General features: G+C 44.8%; 1 protein-coding gene across 1 annotated transcript; it reads right to left on the bottom strand.

Annotated features, from left to right (window-relative positions):
* Nucleotides 1-588: 588 nt before the first annotated feature.
* Nucleotides 589-9,596, bottom strand: LOC117976912 (endogenous retrovirus group K member 19 Env polyprotein-like). The gene has a single exon (XM_063600621.1). The coding sequence runs from the start codon at nucleotides 3,575-3,577 to the stop codon at nucleotides 2,930-2,932; it is 648 nt and encodes a 215-aa protein (XP_063456691.1). The 5' UTR covers nucleotides 3,578-9,596; the 3' UTR covers nucleotides 589-2,929.
* Nucleotides 9,597-9,912: the final 316 nt, after the last annotated feature.

Raw genomic sequence — 9,912 nt, 5'->3', positions numbered from 1 at the left:
TTCACTCCGGAGGAAGAGTCCACCCTGTGCTCAGCTGCAGAGACTTCCCTAAAGCCACCGCCTGGGATGCTGGACGGAGTGCTCAGGCCAGCGAGGAGGGAGGTCACCACCTGCCGGATAAACACAGCAAGGATGCGGACGCGGGCGCGGGAGCCTGAGGTCCCAGCTACTCAGGAAGCAGCGGTGGGAGGATCGCTGAACCTGGGGGTCCAGGCCAGCCTGGGCGACAAAGTAACACCCCCTCCCGCAGGGCTCCCTTCCTCGTTTCTCTGTTTCTCTCTTTATTTTTCGTTGTTTTTTTTACGTTTTAAAATAAGAGGTTGATTGTGTGAGATAGGGATCCAACATTGTTCTTTTCCATGTGGATATCCAGTTAGTTGTCCATTCCACATGTGTGGAAGAGATCTATTACTGTCTTTTATGTATTTACTTATTTCTTTTCTTTTGTTTTGAGACAGAGTATTTCTCTGTCGTCCAGGCTGCAGTGCAGTGGTGGGATCTTGACTCACTGCAAGCCTCTGCTTCCTGGGTTCAAGTGATTCCCCTGCCTCAGCCTGAAGGGGGCCTGCCCCTCCACACCTGCGGGTGTTTCTCATCAGGTGGAGATGAGAAACTGAGAAAAGAAATAAGACACAGAGACAAAGTATAGAGAAACAGCAGTGGGCCCAGACGACCAGAGCTCAGTGTGCGAGGACCTGCACCGGCGCTGGTCTCTGAGTTCCCTCAGTATTTATTGATCACTATTTTTACTATCTTTGTGAGGGGAGTGTGGCAGGGCAACAGGGTGATGGTGGCGAGAAGGTCAGCAGGGAAACGTGAGCAAAGGAATCTGTATCATGAATAAGTTCAAGGAAAGGTACTGTGCCTGGATGTGCACGTAGGCTAGATTGATGTTTCTCTTCACACAAACATCTCAGTGTAGCAAAGAGTCACAGAGCAGCATTGCTGCCAGCATATCTCACCTCCAGCCACAGGGCGGTTTTCTCCTGTCTCAGAATAGAATGAATGGTCGGCTTTACACCAAGGCATTCCATTCCCAGAAATGAGCAGGAGACAGAAGCCTTCCTCTTATCTTGACTGCAAAGAGGCCTCCCTCTTTCACTACTCCTCCTCAGCACAGACCCTTCACGGGTGTCGGGTTGGGGGGATATAAGGTCTTTCTTTTCCCTCGAGGCCATATCTCAGGCTGTCTCAGTGGGGGGAAACTTGGACAATACCCAGGCTTTCTAGGGCAGAGGTCCCTGCGGCTTTCCGCAGTGCATTGTGTCCTTGGTTAACAGAGAATGGAGAATGGTGATGACTTTTACCAAGCATACTGCCTGCAAACATATTGTTAACAAGGCACACCCTGCACAGCCCTAAATCCATTAAACCTTGATTCAATACAGCATATGTTTCTGTGAGCACAGGGTTGGGGTTAAAGGTACAGATTAACAGCATCTCAAAGCAGAACAATTTTTCTTAATACAGATCAAAATGGAGTTTCTTATGTCTTCCTTTTCTACATAGACACAGTAACAGTCTGATCTCTCTTTCTTTTCCGCACATTTCGCCCTTTTCTTTTTGACAAAACCACCATCGTCGTCATCACCCATTCTCAATGGTCGCTGTCTCTTCGGAGCTGCTGGGTACACCTGCAGACTAACAACAGACAGAACAGGAACACAAGGATTAATATGAAATTTACAATAGTGGAACTTCCGATGGTTTTAACCCAAGTGACCGGGTTAAGATTTGCGAGGCCATCAGCAGCTTTCGCGATTGCCTCAGTTCCTGGCACCAAATTTAAATGGGTTTTTGATGCCTCAAAAATTTTTCTTTTAATTTTGAAATGTCTAAAGTAAGATTATCTTCTCTTCCTTGTAGATGGCATCTAGCCATGTCCCAGTGATGCTCAGACTCATTACAGGCTTAGGGTGTAATACAAAAATGTGACATATTCCAGTCACAGTGTAACCAGAAATGATGTTCCAAGCTCGTGAGCCTATCTCCCATCCAAACAACATTGTGTCTAAGATCATTAATTTGATTTGCCAATTTTTGGTCAATACCAGATTGTGAATTCCACAATCTTGTAGAATTCTTTTGCCAATAATTTAAAAAGTTTACTGTCTGAGCAGAAGAGTACAATGAAACTCCTGCCACAGAGGCCGTAGCTGTGACTGCAATTAGTCCCATAATCACTGCAATTAAACAATCTTTTGGATCTATTTAAAATGGCTTTTAATATGGACGGATGGTGAGGCCTCCCATGGTCAGTCCATGGACACAGGGACCCACACGCCTTCTCTTGCTCTCACCAGCAGAATACGGTGCTGCCAATTAAAAGTCGAATCAATGCAAGTAAACAATCTGCAGTTTTCACAGGTTATAGTTTGGGAGTCTGGTTTAATAACTATATTTCCTACAACTAGCATATAAGGGGGCTTTATACAACTTTGCAAAGGAACTGTTAGACTGGAATTTAGGTCAATAGTATAAAATGGCTTGTGATCTCTTCTTTATAAACTCGATTTCCAGACCAAATTCTAATGCAATATGAGGCCATAGTAAGCATCCCTAATTGTGGATGTTCAGGACCAGAAACAGGACTTATTATTTGTGGTCTTGGAGTAGAGATTCCTTTTTCTCCCCATTCCAAAGGGTAGAAAGACTGTAATTTTTTGTGCTTATGTTTGTCTAAACTTTCTGTTAAGTCACTGTTAACAGCTGGACTCACTTGTGCACTGGGACACGATTGAGTTTGTCCTGTGCAGTTGTGGTAGAATTGACCTCGACATGTCCAATCTATAATAGTTCCGAATTCATTGTTTTGTAATATCACCGCACTATCGGCCACACATTCTTCCCAAACTAAAACTTCTGTGCCTTTTGATCCTTTGGGAATTACCTTGGGGCAAGGCTTTCCTTTAGGCCTAAATTTTAATGATCATTGATAAGAAAAGTCCTGTAAATAGTTTACCTGTGGCCTGAGTGACATTCCACTTACCATGTGATAAGTAAATCTACTGGTGGTACCGACAGCAGGTACTTCTACCAACCGATTTTGGATTGCAGTCATTAAACATCCTGGTGCTCTCCCTAGGCAAATAGGAGGATAACGATACACAGTGGAAATATTTATCATCATTCCTTCTTCCTCAGGTTTGGCAGGGCAACGATCATCTGTGGGGCCAGGTACCCATACACTATTATTAACATATACTTCTATAGGATTATCCATCCATGTGACTGCCCGAATTAAGGGCGGGAAAGACACATAGGCCCAGTAGGTATAATTAGCTGCAGCTGCTCCTGCAGGCGTGGGGAGACTTACCACCGTCGATACAATCATCAAAGCTGCAAGCAGTGTGTTCTCTGGAGTTTGTGTCACCTTTGTGTTCTCTAGGCTTTTTTTCGGTGACTGTGTCAGCTTCTTTAATTGTGCCCAAGTCGGCGGCTCCGCTTTCTTGGTGGATGGCAACTTCATCTGTTCTTCTGACATCACCATTTTGTTCATCTTGTGAATCGATGGTGTTCGATTGTGGTGTTTCCATCTCCGTGGAGGGGCTTTTCTTTGCATCTCTGATGGGTTCATTGTAGAACTTCAAATGTTTAGTGGGTATCTAAACAGGAAGCTGATTTTCTCCTGGTGAAACACAAGCAAAACCTCTCCCCCACGTTACCACCTTCCCTATTTCTCACGTCTTATTTTTGTTGTCTTTTTATCAAATCAGTTTTCCTTCATGTGGGCTATTCTTTTTACTGGTAAGATGTTGTTCTGCAGAGGTAGTCTGATTTCTATAAATGTTTAAAACATTTAAAGTACAGAGTGCTAGATTAAGTTGCATCTGAGGAGTGGTACACTCCTTACTGTCTCTCCCTTCTTTTTAACTAATTGAGTTTTGAGTGTTCTATTAGTTTTTTTTAACTATGGCCTGTCCTTGAGAATTATAGGCAATTCCTGTTGTATGTGTAATTTTGTACTGATTTCAGAATTTTTGGAAAGCTTTACTATAGTATCCAGGTCCATTGTCAGTTTTGATTTTTTCTGGAACTCCCATTACAGCAAAACAAGATAATAATTGTTTTTTAACATGGGAAGTATTTTCTCCTGTTTGACAGTTGCCCATATGAAATGTGAGTAAGTATCAACTGTTATATGGACACATGATAATCTTCCAAATGAAGGTACATGTGTGACATCCATTTGCCATAATGCATTAGGACATAGACCTCTGGGATTAACTCCTGCCTCTTGAGTGGGCAGGTGTAGGACTTGACGCTGGGTACAGTGTTGTACAATATTTTTTGCCTGTTTCCATGTGAATCTGTGGGCGGCAAGCCACCCAGGCGCTGAGGCAAGAGACCAAGGACACGAGCTGTTCCAGTATAATAAAATATAAAACAAGAATAGTTATACCAGATCTAGATCATAGACATGATTATATATGAATATCATTAATCATTAGTTGGTAGCAATTACTCTTTATTCCAATATTATAATAATCCTCACTCTATAATCATAACCTAGGAAAAGCCAGGCCATACAGAGATAGGAGCTGAGGGGACACAGTGAGAAGTGACCCGAAGACAAGAGTGCGAGCCTTCTGTTATGCCCAGACAGGGCCACCAGAGGGCTCCTTGGTCTAGCGGTGACGCCAGCGTCTGGGAAGACGCCCGTTGCCCGGCGGACCGTGGTCTAGCGGTAGCATAAGTGTCAAGGGAAAACACCCACTACTTAGCAGACTGGGGAAGGGAGTCTCCCTTTCCCCGGGGGAGTTTAGAGAAGACTCTGCTCCTCCACCTCTTGTGGAGGGCCTGACATTAGTCAGGCTCACCCGCAGTTATCCAGAGGCCTAACCGTCTCCCTGTGATGCTGTGCTTCAGTGGTCACGCTCCTAGTCCGCCTTCATGTTCCATCCTGTACACCTGGCTCTGCCTTCTAGAAAGCAGTAGTAAATTAGTGAAAGTACTAAAAGTCTCTGATATGCAAAAATAATGGCGTAAGCTGTCTTTCTCTTTGTCTCCTCTCCCTCTCTGCCTCGGCTGCCAGGCAGGGAAGGGCCCCCTGTCCAGTGGACACGTGACCCACGTGACCTTACCTATCACTGGAGATGACTCACACGCTTTACCCTGCCCCTTTTGCTTTGTATCCAATAAATAACAGCGCAGCCAGACATTCGGGGCCACTACTGGTCTCCGCGCATTGGTGGTAGTGGTCCCCCGGGCCCAGCTGCCTTTTATCTCTTTGTCTTGTGTCTTTATTTCTACACTCTCTCATCTCTGCACATGGGGAGAGACCCACCGACCCTATGGGGCTGGACCCTACAGCATGAAATTTGTTTTTTAATCCTGCTGCATTTACATGAGTCAAAGCATGAAGTTCTTGTGCTTTTATGAATGCAGATGGTACCAGTAAGTCAGCTTGTTCATTTGCTTTAGTTAAAGGCCCTGGCAAATTAGTGTGTGCTCGAATATGAGTAACATAAAATGGGAAATTTCTTTTTTTTTTTACAGTTTGTTGTAATAAATTGAACTGCTGGTTTAACTGATCATCCATGCTACATTTAATTAGAGCTGTTTCAATATCCCTTGTAGCCTGCACTACATATGCAGAATCTGATACAATATTAATAAGTTGATCAAAGTCTTGTAACACTGTAATGACTGCAACCAACTCTGCTCTTTGAGCCGATTGATATTGAGTTTTGATGACTCGCTGTTTTGGCCCTGTGTAAGCCACTTTTCCATTGCTGGAACCATCAGTAAATACTGTTAGAGCATTTTCTAAAGGTTTATGTATGGTAATTTTAGGTAAAATCCAAGTAGTCAATTTTAAAAACTGGAAGATTTTTGTTTTCGGGTAATGATTATCAATAATTCCCACAAAATTAGCAAGACTAACCTGCCATGCACCAGAATTGATAAAGACTAGTCTAACCTGTTCCTTGTTTAAAGGCACAACTATTTTGTCTGGGTCATTTCCACACAATTTTACTATTCATAACCTTTTCTGACCAATTAATGTAGCTATTTGATCCAAGTACAATGTAAAAGTCTTAATTGTACTGTGAGGAAGGAATGACCACTCCACAAGATCAGTATTTTGAACAATGATGCCTGTTGGAGAATGTGCAGTAGCAAAAATCAAAAGTTGGAGTGAGACTAAGGGATCTATTTATTTGTGCTGACTGAATTTTTTCTTCCACTAATTTAATTTCTTTTGTTGCCTCTGGGGTTAATATCCTTTTACTCAGTGGGGAGCTTCTAAGACTCATTGTCCAGGAGAAGGAATGTCACAAGGTAATGTCATCAGTTAAGGCAGGAACCGGTTATTTTCACTTTTTTGTGGATCTTCAGTTGCTTCAGGCCATCTGGATGTATACATGCAGGTCACAGGGGATACGATGGCTTAGCTTGGGCTCAGAGGCCTGACAAGGAGTTCAAGACCAGCCTGGCCAAGATGGTGAAACCCTGTCTATACCAAAAACTACAAAAATTATCCAGGTACAGTGGCAGGTGCCTGTAATCCTGGCTACCCAGGAGGCTGAGGCAGGAGAATTGCTTGAACCTGGGCTGCAGAGATCATGGTGAGCCAAGATTGCGCCACTGCACTCTAGCCTGGGCGACAGAGTGAGACTCTGTCTCTGCAAAAAAAAACCCCAAAAGGAAGCGACCGGCAGACTCTCACAGGGAAGTCTCAATATGCTCTATTTGGAGAAAAGGGGGTGGGAATTTCCAGGTCTCTGGGGACCCCACGTCCCAAGTATAGCAGAGCCAGGGGCCTGCGAAGGGCCGACTTAACTAGAGACAGAGCGAAACTCACGCGCTGCAGTGTGACCTTCACTGAGGTGATCCACTTCCGTGTCTGTGCGAATCTGCGCAGGACAGGAGCCAGGCCTGGGAGGAACCCTGATAAGGTGGGCGGGGCCCGGGCGAGGAAGGGCGGGGCACGAAGGGCAAGGGGCGTGGCACGGAAGTGGATAAGTGGCCGGCGGGGCAGGGATCCCTGGGGCGGGGCGGGGCGGGGCGGGGCGGGGCGGGGCCTACAATTTGCTCCGCCTCGCTCTGCAGCCTGTATTTTCCAGGTTTTGGAGGCGAGACCCGCCCGGGATGCTGAAGCATAATTCAAAAGCCCTGGAATTGCCTGAAACGGGGATGCAAACTAGAATGTAAAATGCAAATCTCTGCCTGGGTGGAAAGAGCAATTTTATGCTGACGGCCCACAGAACAGAGTAGAAATCCTCTCCCTATTCCTCATTCACTCGGGAGGGAGAGTCCACCCTGTGCTCAGCTCCAGAGACTTCCCTAGGGCCACCGCCTGGGATGCGGGACAGAGTGCGCAGGCCAGGGATGAGTGAGGATGAGTGAGGTTCTTAATGATCTACTAAACAAGGGGTGAATTATTCATGCTTCCCCTTTTCAGACCTTATAGCGTAGCTTTCTGACGTTGCCATGGCATTTTTAAACTGTCATGGAGCTGGTGGGGGTGTAGCAGTGAGGACGACCACAGGTCACTCTCCTAGCCATTTTGATTTTGGTAGGTTTAGGCTGAGGTAGGATAATTGCTTGAACCTGGGAAGCAGAAATTGCAGTGAGCTGAGATAGCATCATTTCACTTCAGCCTGGGCAACAAGAGAAACTCCACCTCAAAAAAAAAAAAGAAGAAGAGGCCGGAGGCAGTGGCTCATGCCTGTAATCCAGCACTTTGTGAGGTCAAGGTGGACGGATCACTTTCTTGAGGTCTGGAGTTGGAGACCAAGCTGACCAACATGGCAAAATCCCATCTCTTCTAGAGATACAGAAATTAGTTGGGCGTGGTGGCGCATGCCTGTAATACCAGCTACTCGGGAGGCTGAGGCAGGAGATTCACCTGAACCCGGGAGGTGGAGGTTGCAGTGAGCTGACATTAGGCCACCACACTCCAGCCTGTGATGCAGAGGGGTACTCCATCTCAAAAAAAAAAAAAAAAAAAAAAAAAAAAAAAAGTAGGATTATTTAAAGGTCCAACAGCTTTAAATTGGAATTACTTGATTTTTTTTTTTCTTTTGAGAAGTAGTTTCACTCTTGTTGCCCAGGCTGGAGTGCAGTGGTGCAACCTCCACTCACTGCAACCTCCTTTGTATCTCAGAGATGGGGTTTTACCACGTTGGTCATGCTGGTCTCGAACTCCTGACCTCAGGTGATCCACCTGCCTCACTGTCCCAAAGTGCGTGAGGCACCGCACCCAGCTTCATTTTGAATTACTTAATTTACTACTGAGATAGATGTACTATCTTTTTTGTTGTTGGCATTTCAAAGACAGAACTCCCAAGTCCTTTAGAAAAACACCCCTGGATCACCACTAAGATGAAAACAAGTTTTATTGTTTCTAAAAAATACCACTTCTGAAGACAGAGAAAATACATTTACAAATTTTCCTTTTTTTTTTTTTTTGAGACGGAGTCTCGCTGTCGCCCAGGCTGGAGTGCAGTGGCGCGATCTCGGCTCACTGCAGGCTCCGCCCCACTGAGTTCACGCCATTCTCCTGCCTCAACCTCCCGAGTAGCTGTGACTACAGGTGCCCACCACCTCGCCCAGCTAATTTTTTGTATTTTTAGTAGAGACAGGGTTTCACCGAGTTAGCCAGGATGGTCTCGATCTCCTGACCTCGTGATCCGCCCGCCCTGGCCTCCCAAAGTGCTGGGATTACAGGCGTAAGCCACCGCGCCTGGCATCATTTACAAATTTTCTAAATAAATGTCCTGAGAAAAGAGACAAAAGGAAGGGAAATCTTTTCCTTTATTCTCAAAGGAGGAATTATGCCTCTCATTTATTTGCTTGTTTGAGACAGGGTCTAGCTCTGTCACCCAGGCTGGAGTGCAGTGGTGAGATCAGGGCTCACTTCAGCCTCAAAATCCCTGCTTCAACTGATCCTCCCACTTCAACGCCCAGAGTAGCTGGGACCACAGCAGTGCACCACCACACCTGGCTGACTTTTTTTACTTTTAGCAGAGAAGAGGTCCCCTACGTTGCCCAGGCTGGTCTTGAATCCCTAGGCTCACGTCACCCACCTGCCTGGGCCTCTAAAACCGCTGGGATTACAGGCCTGAGCCACTGCATCTGGTCTCATCGTAAATTTGATGTTTCTTCTTGTTTTAAATTTAACAGAATTTGTATTGCTGTGATAGAGGTTCTTTTCAAACTGACGTCTTATCCTTCTGAGTGCCTCAAACTAGAGCCTGTTCAGACGTTATAACAAGTTTATACTGGTTTATTTTGGTACAAAAAGTGTGAAATTTATGCACAAATTTTTCATAATATGTATTTTTCCATGAACTTCTTGAAGACCCTTATACTAGCAAACTGTATTCAAGAGGATATAAAAAGGGATTGTAAATATCCAAGTGCTACCTATTCATGGGATGCAAGGATGGTTCAACATACTCAAATCAATGGGATACAAACTTGCACAGAATGACAGATAAAAAACACATTATCTCAATAGAGAAAAAGCATTTCACAGAACTCAATATTCATTCTTCATAAAAATCCTCAACAATACAGGTAGAGTTTTACCTCAAAAATATAAAAACCATCCATGAAATGACCACAGCTGAAATAACCAATGAAGGAAAATGGAATGGTTTTCCTGTAGGATATCACATGATGCAAGAATGCTCTCACCCCTGATATTCAATAAATACTGGCTGTCCTAGGCAGAGCAATTAAATAGCAAAAGAAATAAAACTCATCCAAATCAGAAAGACAGAAGTAAAATTATATTTGTTGGGGCCGGGCTCATGGCTCACACCCATAATCCCAGCAATTTGCAAGTCCGAAGTGGGCGGATAATGAGGTTAGGAGATCTAACATAGGAGATTCTTTCAAGTTCTCTTCAAGGTTCTCACCATGTTGGCCCACCATCTGGGCCAACATGGTGAAACCCCA

This window comes from Pan paniscus, chromosome 20 (assembly GCF_029289425.2).
Source record: "Pan paniscus chromosome 20, NHGRI_mPanPan1-v2.0_pri, whole genome shotgun sequence".
NCBI lineage: Eukaryota > Metazoa > Chordata > Mammalia > Primates > Hominidae > Pan > Pan paniscus.
Note: the sequence above shows the minus strand (reverse complement) of the source record. Positions and strands in the feature narration are given on the sequence as shown.